The 14310-nt window shown below is 36.2% G+C and overlaps 3 protein-coding genes across 3 annotated transcripts; all 3 read left to right on the top strand.

Moving 5' to 3' along the window:
* The first annotated feature begins 167 nt into the window (after window positions 1-167).
* On the top strand, window positions 168-2583 carry LOC126613808 (uncharacterized). Its single transcript, XM_050281407.1, has 3 exons — window positions 168-643; window positions 1244-1644; window positions 1913-2583. Exons 1-3 carry the CDS (start codon window positions 479-481, stop codon window positions 2349-2351), a joined length of 1005 nt encoding a protein of 334 aa, XP_050137364.1. The 5' UTR covers window positions 168-478; the 3' UTR covers window positions 2352-2583.
* A 497-nt stretch (window positions 2584-3080) lies between these two features.
* On the top strand, window positions 3081-7265 carry LOC126613809 (E3 ubiquitin-protein ligase DIS1-like). Its single transcript, XM_050281408.1, has 4 exons — window positions 3081-3368; window positions 4406-4637; window positions 6108-6494; window positions 6723-7265. The coding sequence occupies exons 2-4, from the start codon at window positions 4428-4430 to the stop codon at window positions 7041-7043; spliced, it is 918 nt and encodes a 305-aa protein (XP_050137365.1). The 5' UTR covers window positions 3081-3368; window positions 4406-4427; the 3' UTR covers window positions 7044-7265.
* Window positions 7266-8309: 1044 nt separating this feature from the next.
* LOC126604916 (protein PTST, chloroplastic-like) lies at window positions 8310-14310 on the top strand. The gene is made up of 9 exons (XM_050272242.1): window positions 8310-8531; window positions 9964-9998; window positions 10258-10567; window positions 11222-11311; window positions 12085-12153; window positions 12699-12804; window positions 13694-13782; window positions 13923-14035; window positions 14111-14310. The coding sequence occupies exons 2-9, from the start codon at window positions 9964-9966 to the stop codon at window positions 14211-14213; spliced, it is 915 nt and encodes a 304-aa protein (XP_050128199.1). The 5' UTR covers window positions 8310-8531; the 3' UTR covers window positions 14214-14310.

Genomic DNA, 14310 nt, shown 5'->3' with positions numbered 1-14310 from the left:
TGCCAACAGTAAAGTAGAAACATAACTAAAATAAAAAATGATACTATAAAAAAATTCGGGTGCTCCGGATTACTAGGTATTTCGGGCGCTTTAACAGTCGTATATATCTTAATTTTTGTGTTACGGTTAAAACATTCAAAATATTAAGGAGTCCGAAGCATCCAGAAAGTCCCATGATCCACATCCTCCTCCCTTGTAAATAGGAGTCATGCCGTCATTGTGTCTTAACAAAATATACCGTAATTTCACTGCAACCTAAAAAAGGGAAAAAGTTTATGAGGGAGGAAGCATGACATCAAACATTCATATTCTCTCTTTTTCTTGTAACATATTCTGATTCTCTGAAGAAGAAGAAGACCAATCAAAATTGAAATCCCACTTCACCATTTTCCTCTTTCTGATCGACTCTCAAGTCTTAATCTTTATGTTCATAATTTTGTTTTAGAGAGAGAGAGAGAGAGAGAGAGAGAGAGAGAGAATGGGGGTGGATTATTACAGCGTATTGAAGGTGAACAAGAATGCTACAGAAGATGATATAAAGAAGGCGTATAGGAAGCTGGCCATGAAATGGCACCCGGACAAGAACCCTAATGACAAAAAAGAAGCAGAAGCCAGATTCAAGCAGATCTCTGAGGCTTATGAGGCGTGCATGCATTTCTCTCTCTCTTTTCTCTCTCCTTTTCTCATACACATTTACTTAATTATATCTATAATTTTGTTAGGGAAGAGACGTATGTTCTTTATTATTGTCAATATGTCATCAATAATGTGTTGATATTGTATCCAGCAACACAATTTATTGATAACATATATATCAGATACATTGTTTGACAATATCGATTCAGGCACTCAGAAACTTCTGTGTTTCTGTGTGCATCTTCTTTCCCTTTCTCAACAACTCTGAATTTACAACCAAATATATGGGGCCATGAGCCTAGATTGTGCTTAGTTAGATTGCACTTATAAATTAAAGGCAGTGGTTTTCACGCACAATTTTTCCGTTCTTACACATCCCGGTTTATTTATTTCTAGCATTCATATTGAATAAAGTAGAAAATAATCTAAGGGCATCAATAAACAAGAGAACGAAGAAGGAGAAAAAAGATGTGCAGAAATTAAATGGCTCTCTCTGGATAGTATCTCACAGTCTGTGCTCCTTCATTTATATACGCAAGCAGTTAAGATTCAGGTTTGTTCTAGCTAGTTGTGTGAATAAAATAACGTAAGGGTTTTGTGAATCCAGGTGTTGAGTGATCCTCAGAAAAGACAAGTTTATGATCAGGATGGTGAAGAAGGTTTGAAAGATATCCCACCACCTGGAAGTGGTGGATTCTCATATGGAGGTGGATCCAAGGGATTTAATCCTAGGAACGCGGAGGACATTTTTGCAGAATTCTTCGGAAGTAGTCCTTTCGGATTTGGATCATCAGGACCTGGGAAATCCATGAGGTTTTCATCCGATGGAGGGGGGACGTTCGGGGGATTTGGTGGGGGTGGTGAAAATATTTTTCGATCATATAGTGAAGGTGTCACGCCAAAGAAACCACAAGCAGTTGAGAGCAAATTGCCATGCAGCCTTGAGGAGCTGTATTCTGGATCAACAAGGAAGATGAAGATATCAAGGAGTGTGATTGATGCAAATGGGTAACCATTTTTAACACTCTCCCTTTTTTCTTTCTTTATTGATTCATTGCTTGCTAGTTGAACATGTATTGATTTCGCCAACTGATACTGTTTCGTTCACCGTCGTTCGTTGTAAACGATGATATAAAATAGTCATTAAGCGCTCTTTCTTCTCCCCCGTTAACTTTTTCATTAAGAAAGGATTGCAGTACGACTAATTTTGAGTGTCAATAACAGCTTCAAAGTATAAATATCTACGTTATATCAACTGACTTATTTTGCTTTGCAGACGCCAAGTGACGGAACAAGAAATATTGACGATTGATGTGAAGCCAGGATGGAAGAAGGGAACCAAGATAACATTCCCAGATAAAGGAAACGAGCAGCTAGGTCACCTGCCGGCAGACCTTGTGTTTGTGATCGATGAGAAACCACACAGCACTTACAAGAGAGATGGCAATGACCTCATTGTGAACAAAAAGGTGACATTGGCCGAGGCATTGGGCGGAACCACGGTGAACTTAACCACGCTTGATGGTCGTGATTTATCAATTCCGGTGACTGACATTGTGAACCCGGGCTACGAGCTTGTCGTTGCCAGGGAAGGTATGCCAATAGCAAAGGAGCGTGGGAATAGGGGTGATTTGAAGATCATATTTGAGATCAGGTTCCCTACAAGACTGACCCCAGACCAAAGAGCTGGACTTAAACGAACATTGGCAGGTTGAAGAGTCATATATGTTGACCTATGTTCCATTGTAGATTGCCCAACAGTTTTAGAGAGTCACATACAATACAAGTCTAATCTGCACTTTTTGTGTAGTGTGTATGATATGTTTGTACAAACACTGACTCCTTACATATAAAGAGTCATTTTACGATCGTTAACTGCAAATTACAGTCTAACACTAATGCAAAAACAACTCGTTAAATTTATAAAAATAAAAGTTTATGCACACATGTCAAACTGTGATTTGTTTGTCGATTATGTATTTTCTCAATATAGTAGTGAATAATACTACTCCATTCGTTGATGTATATGGTTCTATGATTAGTCACTGATTGATTTTTTGATTTGAGGTTAAACTTAATTACCATGATAAACCCATCAGGATTTTTAACTTTTTATCCATGCAGAATCTTAGCATATTAACTAGCTCCAATCATCATTAACAGAATCAACCAGGAGAAGAGGGCTTTTTTGGGTAAAAAACAAGAAAAAAAGGGTTGCTAAATTTCAGACGGTCACACCCTCAAAGGTTGAGTGAGTTAATCTCTTTTTCTTTTTGTCGACAAAGTTTAATGATTGTTTGGTGTGAATGATTTGCAATTTGAAACAAAAAAAGGTTTGAGAAAAACTTGTTTATATACTTTGGGAATTAAGACGAGAACAGTGGGCGGGACCCACTCGCTTCCGGCTTTCGACTTCGATAATTGACCTTTCCACTTTTGTATTTTTTTCTCTCTCCATTCCCTCCCTCTCTCTCTCTCTCTCCCCCTCTCCTAAAAGCCACGCTCCTCCGGTCCTCCCCCTCCCCCTTTCTCTCTCTCTCTCTCAAGCGGCTTTAATTTGAAATTCTTCGAGTTCGCAAACGCGCATTTCCTCGTCTCCCTTTAATATATTACTGCAGCCTGCAGCGGACAATTCTCCATAGTCGGCTACCTACCAAACTTCTCCTTCTCTCTCTCTCCTTTCTTTCTCTCTCTGCAATGGGCGTTTGATTCAACTATACGCCATCTCAAAGGTATAAATTTTTCATTTTTCCAGCTTAAATTTGTTGGGTTTTATTTATATTGAGTTTTCTCTAATGGGTTTTTCAATTTGTGGTGGTCCATTTGAAATTTATGGAATATAAGGCCGAAATTTTGATATTATAGATCTGTCTGTGGAATTGACTTTGAATTTCAATGTGGGCATGCGATCTTAGAGTCTGATTGTATCATTTCGACGAACCCTTCTTAAGTTCTTTGTTTCTGTTCCGATCTGCATTGATAGTTTAGTTTTTTGTATTCGTTTCACGTTTTTTGCGAATTTTGAAGTTTTGGGATTTTGAATCCTGACGGTTTGTTGAAATTCAGAGACTTACTGTACATTTCCTCCAAAATTTGATTTTTGAAAGTTTGAATGTATTCAAAATTCTGATAACTGGGAGGTATGATAGGTTCTTGGTTTTTTTGAATCCTAAAAGTAATACATAATTGTTATGGAGTTTTCTCACTTTTGTTTAAAAAAATAGGCGGCCAGTCCTGCTCTGTTCCCTCACTTTGTTAAATACACCGAAAGTATAGTGTTATTCGTTATATGGGAAATGCAATTTACTTCTCCCCTGTCCTTCTCATGCCATTTGAGCCAAGGATGATGGATAACCTTTGTCTTGTAGCGTGCTACAACATAAGGGTTAGTTTGAAGCTTAAAGATTGTCTTAGAAAATAAGAAGTCATGTTTTGATTATAAATTGACTTAGAATATAATGATGGCAAGTTTTGATAGCGTGTTGACAGAGTTTGAAAAGAAAACCAGATACTCTGATGGTAAAAAAGTTTTTGCTTTTAAGGACATATGCGGTACTTCTCTCTACTTGTGGTTATCCTTAATAAAATAGATATGGTTAGAAAGCTTTGCCCTTCTCTAGATTGGAGCCCTTAGAATTTGGTGCGTGAATTAAACATGGTGTTTCCTACAATAAGTAGCTGTATGTTCGGCTCAGATAAGTAGCTGTGTGTTTCCTATCAAAACATGCCTTTACCTATATATTGAGCTTCTTTTATGTGTTCGGCTCAGATTAGTAGCTGTGTGTGCCAGCATGGCATCTAGTAGTCCATTTTTTGATGACATCCGGACCAAATCTGAGGTAGTTGATTCTCCACAAAGTGAAGACATGCTGGATGTTGGAGAAAGTGTCAATGATGCTACTTTAAAGACCCTAAAACCTAATGTGATGGTTTCTAGTAATGTCCGTGAGCTGCTGGAGTGCCCTGTGTGCTTAAATGCTATGTACCCCCCAATTCATCAGGTTTGATTACTTATTAATTTTGCTTTATCAAATGAAGTCAAACGCACTCCCTTAGTTTTCATTCCAGTAATTGTTCTACGTACTAATTGGAGATACTATAACCGAAGCTAACGTACTTGCTCCCTTAACTCTTGCCTATGCTAATAATTCATTCTTTTAAAGTGGTGTGAGGTTTTGACTTGTTTAATATAGTTTTGTGGGAGGGGTTCTGTTGGGAAACTGGTAGACGAGGTGCTATTGTCTGCAAACTTGCAGATGGGTTTCTGTTGTGCCATTATTTGCTTCATTCATTACTAACTCTTGCCAATTGCTTTTTGTTGTGCTTTTGATTATTGAGTTGGATTTTGTTTCTCCCCTCTAATCTTTACTGTCTTGGCACATGTCAGTATTTAAGCAATAAGATATCAGAAGACCAGAATTTAAGCTGAAAAAGGAATTATGTATCTTGGTCTATTTGAAGTCCTTTGTTTGATGTAAATTTGTTTTCTTTCTTTCTAAAACCATTTCCTTTTGAAAGTTTGAATTTATTTATTCACGTGACTTGGGGTTTTTTTTTTTTTCTTCCAATTTTGTTAGATATTTATTAAGAAAAAAATGTAGCACTTTTTACTAGAGAAGAAAAAGGAACTAAGGGCCAAGGCCTTGGTATGGAAGGCAGTATACAAGAACAGAACTGCTTTCTGTGCATTTAGTCCTCCGTCTCCCATTAGTTTTGCAGATAGAAACAATTAATAGTTAGATATATTTTCTTTCAATAATGTCTACTTTTGGCAATGCCAGATAAACTTCCATGCATCGTTATATGTTTGATTGTTGTTATGGTAAGTTTAGGCATTGTGGGCCGTTAAGTTTTTCCAGCTTCTCATTTTGTTTACTTTGTGGTTCATGCTTGGAAAAAGGGGTATCTTACTAGAAACCGTTCTACAACATTGCACTTGTAATGCTGTTTGGACTTTTCTGACTACTTTGCTTCCGGAAGCTTCTGGACACATACTATTTTTGGAAAGTAGAATCAGATACTGTTTTCTTAAAAGTCAATTACCTGGAATTTCTTATTCCTTTAGGCTAGAGGATGCCTTCTTTGAGAAGTGAAAAGTTATGGTTCTTTTGGATATTTTTGTATTTAATGATAGAGGTCATTTTTGCTCACCACTTCAATGTTTGCTATTGGATGAATCTGGCTCAAAAATAAAATTGATCTAATGGTAAATAATGGTGGTGAGCAAATATATTATCAAAAATAATGATAAGCGTTCAGTCTTAGAAATTGCATTAGTCGAACAGGTCACTTGGTCAACAACTTTTCCGTACACGTTCACTTGCATCACATACACAAGTGCTACTCAATGATATTGGAAAAATGGTAGCATAATGTAACAACTAGTGTTGAAAGAAGTTGAGGAAGTGGATGTGTGCGATGTTTAAATTAGATGCCTTTTGTTACTTAATTGGCCTTCTACCTATTTGCAGTGTTCAAATGGTCACACATTATGTTCCGCTTGCAAACCAAGGGTTCACAACCGATGCCCCACTTGCCGGCATGAACTTGGTAATATCAGGTGTCTTGCATTGGAGAAGGTGGCTGCTTCTCTTGAACTTCCATGTAAATACCAGAATTTTGGTTGCATGGGCATATACCCTTATTACAGCAAGCTAAAGCATGAATCTCAGTGTCTCCATAGACCCTACAACTGCCCCTATGCTGGTTCTGAATGCACCGTCGTTGGAGATATTCCTTATCTTGTTGCCCATTTAAAAGATGATCACAAAGTTGACATGCACAATGGCAGCACTTTCAACCATCGCTATGTAAAATCAAATCCACAAGAAGTTGAAAATGCTACTTGGATGCTAACGGTATTATTTCGCTTTTTCCTTATTCTTTATTCGCTTTTTCCTTATTCTTACTGTTCTCCTTTATCCTTCTTCGCTCCCCTCTTCCATTTTATTTTTTTAGCCAGCTCAAAACCATTTAGCGTAAAAGCTTTGATGAGTAACACCTACACTGGAAAACAAAGAGTGAGAAAGCTGTAAGCGACACAAACGAAGCATAATTAGACGTTTGCTATCTTTTCCAATGTGCAGGTTTTTAGTTGCTTCAATCAGTACTTTTGCCTACATTTTGAAGCTTTCCAGCTCGGAATGGCTCCTGTCTACATAGCATTCTTGCGGTTCATGGGTGATGATAACGAGGCCAAGAACTACAGCTACAGTCTAGAAGTGGGCGGGAATGGGAGGAAGATGATATGGCAGGGGGTGCCCCGTAGCATTAGGGATAGCCACCGGAAGGTTCGTGACAGTTTTGATGGTCTCATTATTCAACGCAATATGGCTCTCTTCTTCTCAGGGGTAGACCGGAAGGAATTGAAGCTTAGGGTGACCGGAAGGATATGGAAGGAACAGTGATAGCGATCTGTCACGTTGAACTCTTTCGTTCGATCTTCTTATGTAGTTAGTAGGTCAGTAGGTCAGTCGCATTTCGTGGTTATGAGTCTCTTGTGGCCATGTAATTTTGGGAAGTTTAGGAAGCAAACTCTCTTTGCTTGTTCATGCTTTAATTGCGTGAATGGGAAGGCACTCTTATAAAATTTAAAATATGGTCTATACAGATTTAGATTGTTTATGGCATGCCGCAAATGGCACCTTCTTTTTATAGTTGATACCGTTGACACATTTAACGGCATATGAATGTGACTTGGTAAAATCTCACTAATCTGACATATTGTCCATTATCTTAGTCGATAGATCTATATATATATATATATATATATATCACTAACGAAGTAGAACTCGATAAATCAATCTAGCACTCCTCTCATCTGAAAAAGTCTGCTATAATAAAGTAATAACCTCCCTAATAAAATTTGTGTTATCCCATAATTATGACTATATAGATATTTTATTGTACATATAATGTGTATATACAGTTAATTGCACACTTATCTTTCTTTAAGAAATTTATAGATATGGTAATGGGGCGTTGAATTTAGGGGAGGCATCGGATTCCTCTCCTTTGGGGCACGTGATATATGATGCACGAAATTTTCTTCGATCATTCCGACTGTTTAAACTTTCACACGTTCGCAGGGAAGGCAACAAGGTGGCGTGTCGGCTGGTGTGGTGTGGGTTAGTCTTGGTTCTACAAGTCCGATGGTTTGAGGAATTCGGATGTATTCAATTTTTTACTTATCGAAGATGGTAATTTTATGTAATGTTAGTTGTTAGATGTTTTTTTTTCTTAAATCAGATTAAATTTTTTATCGAGATCCATTGTTGTACACTCTATCATTTGTCATGTACGTGTATTAGATTTAATGATTGAATGAATATCGTATTTTAAAAAAAAATCATATGTATTTAAAAAAAAAATAGAGAAGTGACACGATTTGGAAGTGGGTGATGATGATTACCTTGCGTTGGGTAAGGGGTTGAGAAAGAAGAGAGAGGGTCCGTCAGATCTTTTTGTGAGGATTCGGAAATTCTCTAATCATATCCGTTCATTGTATATTGTATATTATACAATCAATTTTCATCAAATACTGTTTATATTTAATTTTAAATAAAATAATTAAAATAATTTTTGATCGGATAATGTAGCATGAAAGAAATTGATTTGAGAATCGTCGAAAATCTCACTCGAGAAAAAACGCACTCATACATACAACTACACGTGCGGCGTCATCTTATTGGATGTAGAATGTCTCTTCAATCCAGTTATCCGGCACTACACAGTACACACTACACCGGATCACTTCTCAAGATTGAAGAAGTTTCTAACCCTCTTTCTCCATTGATTTAGCTCCTCCTCCTACTCCAACCATCTCTCGTCTCCCACGCCACCATCTCCACCTGAGCGCCAACCGGCGCTACTACTCTCTGCGCCATCTTTCTACTGTAAGTCCTTTCAATTTCTTTTCTTTTTTATATGTAGATTTTCCAGAGTTGAAATGTGAGTCCAGTTCCATTATTCAATTGATGGGGTTTCTCTTAATTCATGTAAAGAAACATTTTTTATGTGAATTTATTGCATTCCGATTACGGATTAGTAAATGAACCAGTGGATGGATTATTATCATTGGTAAGTGGTTCCTTTCGACCATGGTATAAAATATCGATAATATCGGAAATATCGGAAGTTTAAAAATATGGAAATTTCGATGGAAATATCAGAATATTATTGATATCGATAAAAATTGAATAAAAATCACGGAAATTGTAAGATAACTTGGAAATTTTTATTGAAACTTTGGAGAATGTTTATTTAGTCAATTATCTATTAGTTTATCAAAAAAAATTAGAAGGAAATGCATTTAATGATGAATTTAACTGATTTAAGTTGATTATAAAGCGAGCTAGCAAACACTGTAAGTGTAGAAAATATATAGTAATTAATGAAAAAAAGATTAAGCACACCATAATTATTTATATATAATGATTTACTACAATAGTTTACACTTTATACATTGCATGGTAAGATACATGAGTGATTTAGTACCACATAAAGTTCCTATGAGGTTCAAATTTTTCACTATCTTCATCATCTCCATGTGTAGAGTAAGTTTATTGTGAAGAGTATTCATCAAATGATAAATTCCCAAAATAGTTTTGCATGTAATTGTTAACATGTCACTCATATAAATATAAATATTTTAGCATATTATCACTAAAACATAAGTGATATATCGTGGTTAAGGTGTTGGAGGAGTAAAATGGGAGGGATTCAAATCCCCTTTGTGTTTTTTTTTCCTCCATTTTTTCCCTTTTTCCCTTTTTTCTTCCTTTTCCTTTTTTTTTTCCTTCCTTTACATCGATATTTTTTATATTTTAGCGATATTACACCGATATTCAATTTTTTCCCTTTTTTATTCCTTTTCCTTTTTTTTTCTTCCTTTACATTGATATTTTTGATATTTTCCTCCATTTTTTCCCTTTTTCCCTTTTTTCTTCCTTTTCCTTTTTTTTTTCCTTCCTTTACATCGATATTTTTGATATTTTAGCGATATTACACCGATATTCAATTTTTTCCCTTTTTTCTTCCTTTGCCTTTTTTTTTCTTCCTTTACATCGATATTTTTGATATTTTAGCGATATTACACCGATATTCGATATTTTCCGATATTCTCGTCGATATTTGTACGATATGTACATGGATATGTTCCAAAATATCCGTGATTCGAAAAAACCGAAATATCCTCGATATTTCGTCGATATTATTGATATTTCAGACTATGCTTTCGACAGACAAGTGGTATTTTAGAGAATTGTGGAGTTATCCAATCTTATAGCAAGATTGTGACCACGTTTTTTTGTGGTAACGATTTTTCAGATGGAATCTATCAACATGGAGATAGGTACCGTGCGGTAAGAATTCTCAACTTTTATAGATAAATTCAGTTGGTCCTCCATGTACTAGTTGAAAAATCACTAAACAAACACTGTTTTACCTATAGATGATTTGCATTGACGCTTATCGGAAACATTGATTCTGCATGATCTGCTCTTGCACTATCAATCTACTTAACAGTGATGACAGTAATAACCAATCTCCATTAATTCATGGCAATGTTTTTGTCGTTAAGCATTTACGAATTTCATTCTCTTATCATCATAATCTCGACAGGTGTTGGCTTGACAAACAAGTCCTGTGTTTATCAAGAAAAAGCTTGAGAAAATTGGATTGGAGAAATATCCGCCCACTTCCACATAGTGTAACTACTTGGAAACTAAAGTTGGGTTATCAGAGGCTGATAGGTTCTGAAGTTTCTACTGGGAAGCATCCCTTGAACCATCTCTTCTGGATAATACATTCAATTCCCACTGGTTCGGAGGAATCATCATCAGTACATGCAGAAATCTATAGCGGAAATGATGAACATGCAACTGAAGATTCGCAGGAGGAGCCTCTTCCTCAACCTTTAAGAAGTAATGAGGTAACCCATGCCACTAATTTGTTTAACATTGTAAATTGGGCGGTAAATGGAAAAGTCACCACCCTTAAATTCCATATTTATAATTTTCATGGTCCAAAGTCCAAACCCATATTTTTTGTTCAACTGATTAGTGAAATTATTTTTGTAGCATAGTTAACTGATAATATCTGCATTGGATATCTACTATCGCAAATTTGCAATGGGGTTTTTATTTTTATTTTATTGATTTTTTTGTCACAAATGCTGGACAGCATTCCAAATTTATGAATTTCCTTTTCTAGTTGTTTAGCATTCCTGGCTACTTGTGGTTCATACTTTAAATGATTAAATCCTTCGGTCGCTCAGTGAAAGTAAATGAAAATAGAGAGCTTTCTACTAAAGGAAAAATGGTTAGATTGTTCTGGAAAATACCACCACATGATTGAGAAAGTGTTAACTCCAATATCTGCCTTGATTCTGGTTGTTCTAAACTATATGGTAATTGCCCCACACGTGAGTGTTAAGGCCGGAAAGGTATAAAAGGATTTTTAATAGTATTAGAGGGAAGGTTGGGGAAAAGTAAGGTCTTGGACTTAACTTTGGGCATGGGTTTGTTTGGCATTTCCAGAAATATATTAGATATCAAGACTAACTTACCTTAAAACTCTATATCAGTTGAAGTCACTGCTAGCTGATTCTGAAAGAACAAAGCTCGTCAAAAAACTAAGTGAGGCCAATCAACAAAATCGGTTCCTCAAACGACAGGTTTGTATGTATCTTGTAGCAATGTCCTTTATATAAATTAACAGCTAATTCAACATGTCATTGAAATTCATCTTCATAATTTTATGAGAGTGGCCATGTTTTATGTTCTTGTCATCTTTGCTGATATCCTCATTGATTTGACTGGATTGTTATGCACTTAGTAATGCATTGTAGCAGCAGTATACATGTTAATTAAACCGAAGAGTAAAGATTCTATCACACAACAGGAAACTGGATTGATACATTGTTGAGTCCAGCTTTTCAATGATAATGCCTGGCTAGTATCAGTAAATGCTCCATTTAAATAAATAAAAACCATATAACAGGAGGAAAATAAATCATAACCGAGTCTGAGAGATGAAGCATTAATTTGAAAATAGGGTTGTTGGCGATGGCATGTTTAGCATATGAGTAATAACAAATTTATACAGATATAAAGGTTCATGTATTCACAGTCTCATTTTAAACTTGAAGGGAGTTGAATATACGGAAAGTTAAAGATGCGCCCACCACTTTCATCATTTGAGTTATGAGAAAAATGTGAAAATTTATTGCATGAATTTTTGGTTTGAATTATTTATTTTACATGAGAGCTATTGTCTTGAGTTAATTGAGAAAACTAACACGCATTCAATTATAATTCATGGATGCTGTTAGTCTAGATAGTATAAGGTTACTTGATTTGAATCATACATCTCTTCAGTCTGTCAGTCTAGATAGTTCTATCATGTGTAATAGATTTGTCATCTGATTTTGATTTGTTACTTACACAGTTGCATATAAAGGAGGATGCGTTGGTTAACTTCAAAAGTGAACTCGCTGTCTTGGAACTTGAAATTCAGGTTACATATTTTACTAGTGGGTTGTTGTCTGCACGTCTTGCATGAACACATGTCAACACTTGTGACTTATTAAGTCCCTATAGATCAGCATTTTTTATCACATGGAGTAATCTCCGTCCCAAGGGATAGACACTCTTTATTTTCATGTTTGGCCTCTTCAACATTCTACAAATCTTTTTTGTAGTATAAAAGTGGTTGTAGATCGAGCACTATTTGGAAAAAGCAAGTAATTCCAGCCCCGGTTTTGATATGTTGTTGGAGTCATATCTGCTGCCAAAATGCATTTAGTTAGATGTTTATAGTTGCTTGATTTCAAAGGCCATCTTGATTGAATTCTGTTAAAATAAATTAATCATTAAGAATTTCAAACATCAAACCATAGGATCTATATATTATAGACGTTGAACTTTTACGACAACCGCGTTACTATTAACATACCCACCAGCACCATTTGAACATTGTGTTATCATGCATTACGGTTCACGTGATTCAATAAAGTTGAAGACTTGTGATGTCATGATTCCTTTAGTTGTTCTAATGGGCAGGCTTTGGTGAAATTGTTAGAAGAAAACACCAAATCTGTTATTCCCGAAGGTTCAAGAAAGATTAATGGGAAGTACGTTCAATCCCACCTTCTTTCCCGTTTAGAAGGTAACTTGCTCTAGATTGATTGATTTATTCCTCTTACTCACTCTCTTTCCTGTTGCTACTAAAATTTTTATTCTCTCCTGATAACTGAGAAAGTTTGTTAAAAAGCATCATACAACACTACACAAATGATTGTGCACAAAGATAATAGAGTATATATTTTCTTCTCTATCAATAGCACCATGTTCCAAAAAATGCAGTTGAGCAATTGCAACGATAGGTGCCTTGAAATGTGAATTAATATCCAGTTCCCTCTCTCTCTCTCTCTCTCTCTCTCTCTCTCCCTCCCCCTGTGATTTTCCATTTTCCCCAAAAATCCATTTCTAATCAAAATTTAAATCCGTTTTCAGATAATCTTTATCTGAATAATCGAAATAAGTCATATACGGGCTACAATCATCTAGTGAATAAGAAACGTAATGTAGGAACAAAGACCACTTGAGTGAGGAGCGACAACGGGAGAAAGGACCATTTAATAGTTGGTGATTCAGAGTGGAAACCTAAGGAAGAACATTGGTTGGCTCTTGGCATTTGGGGATAGAAATAGGCTGTACTTGGTAAATGTTGGTAGTGATTACCTCGAGTACATAAAATTCCTGGGCATCCGCCATTTGGAGTCAACACGGTTTTCATTCAATGACTGGGATTCTTGAGTGAGAGATTATTTCTGATATCCTGTACATGGGTTTTTCCTTCTGTTTCATTTCTGAACTTTGGTATTTGGAACTGGGATAAACATTGGCAAGATATTTGGGTGGGGAGCCATGTTTAATTTCAAAATTGTTGTTTCCCAACTTATATCGAAGTTCTTTGAATTGTAACGCCGTCATCTTGTTGTTTCCATGCTTGTAAACATTCCATGTGTTCTGACAAAAGTACTGCATGTGTGAAGCTGTACATGAAAAGTTGAAGGAACAGATAAAGGACGTTGGTGCTGCACAATCCAAGGAGGTTCCCCTATTCTGGTGTGGCATGGCTGAGGTACTTAAAACCATATACTTGTGTAATTCCTTTTCCTCTACCAAAGGAGTGTGGTAATGATTGGCGACTCTCTGGAAAACAATGATATGGTTCAATCCGTCGCAAAGAAAATGATGACAGAGTGTTTGTCTTGATAACAGAGTGTGCAAGTTATGGGCACTTTTGATGGATGGAGTCAAGGAGAGGATTTATCTCCGGAGTACACTGGTTCTTTCACCACATTCTCGACAACATTGATGCTGAGACCTGGAAAGTATGTAATCGATCACACAACTATTCCTCCTCTTCCTCCCTTTCTTCACTCTGACCCGTAGGTTTATTTTCGAAGGTACGAAATCAAGTTCTTGGTTGATGGGGAATGGAAGCTATCACCAGAATTCCCTACGGTTGGTGAGGGATTAACAACAAATAACTTGTTAATTGTGGAGTAGGTCAAGGTCTACAGTCATGGGATAATATATGTATCAAACAACTGGAATTACTGATTTAGTATGCTATTCTCTCATTAGCCTTTTTTAAGGTCCTTAA

Source organism: Malus sylvestris, chromosome 2 (genome assembly GCF_916048215.2).
Source record: "Malus sylvestris chromosome 2, drMalSylv7.2, whole genome shotgun sequence".
NCBI lineage: Eukaryota > Viridiplantae > Streptophyta > Magnoliopsida > Rosales > Rosaceae > Malus > Malus sylvestris.
Note: the sequence above shows the minus strand (reverse complement) of the source record. Positions and strands in the feature narration are given on the sequence as shown.

What these genes read in the sequence shown, in the direction of transcription:
- LOC126613809 (XM_050281408.1), top strand. Translation starts at nt 4,428, where the DNA reads ATGGCATCTAGTAGTCCATTTTTTGATGACATCCGGACCAAATCTGAG. An exon ending in TGTACCCCCCAATTCATCAG is followed by an intron (nt 4,638 to 6,107) that starts GTTTGATTACTT and finishes ACCTATTTGCAG; the next exon opens with TGTTCAAATGGTCACACATT. An exon ending in ATGCTACTTGGATGCTAACG is followed by an intron (nt 6,495 to 6,722) that starts GTATTATTTCGC and finishes TCCAATGTGCAG; the next exon opens with GTTTTTAGTTGCTTCAATCA.
- LOC126604916 (XM_050272242.1), top strand. Translation starts at nt 9,964, where the DNA reads ATGGAATCTATCAACATGGAGATAGGTACCGTGCG. An exon ending in ATCGGTTCCTCAAACGACAG is followed by an intron (nt 11,312 to 12,084) that starts GTTTGTATGTAT and finishes TTACTTACACAG; the next exon opens with TTGCATATAAAGGAGGATGC. An exon ending in TTGATGCTGAGACCTGGAAA is followed by an intron (nt 14,036 to 14,110) that starts GTATGTAATCGA and finishes TTATTTTCGAAG; the next exon opens with GTACGAAATCAAGTTCTTGG.
- LOC126613808 (XM_050281407.1), top strand. Translation starts at nt 479, where the DNA reads ATGGGGGTGGATTATTACAGCGTATTGAAGGTGAACAAGAATGCTACA. An exon ending in AGATCTCTGAGGCTTATGAG is followed by an intron (nt 644 to 1,243) that starts GCGTGCATGCAT and finishes TTGTGAATCCAG; the next exon opens with GTGTTGAGTGATCCTCAGAA. An exon ending in AGTGTGATTGATGCAAATGG is followed by an intron (nt 1,645 to 1,912) that starts GTAACCATTTTT and finishes TTTGCTTTGCAG; the next exon opens with ACGCCAAGTGACGGAACAAG.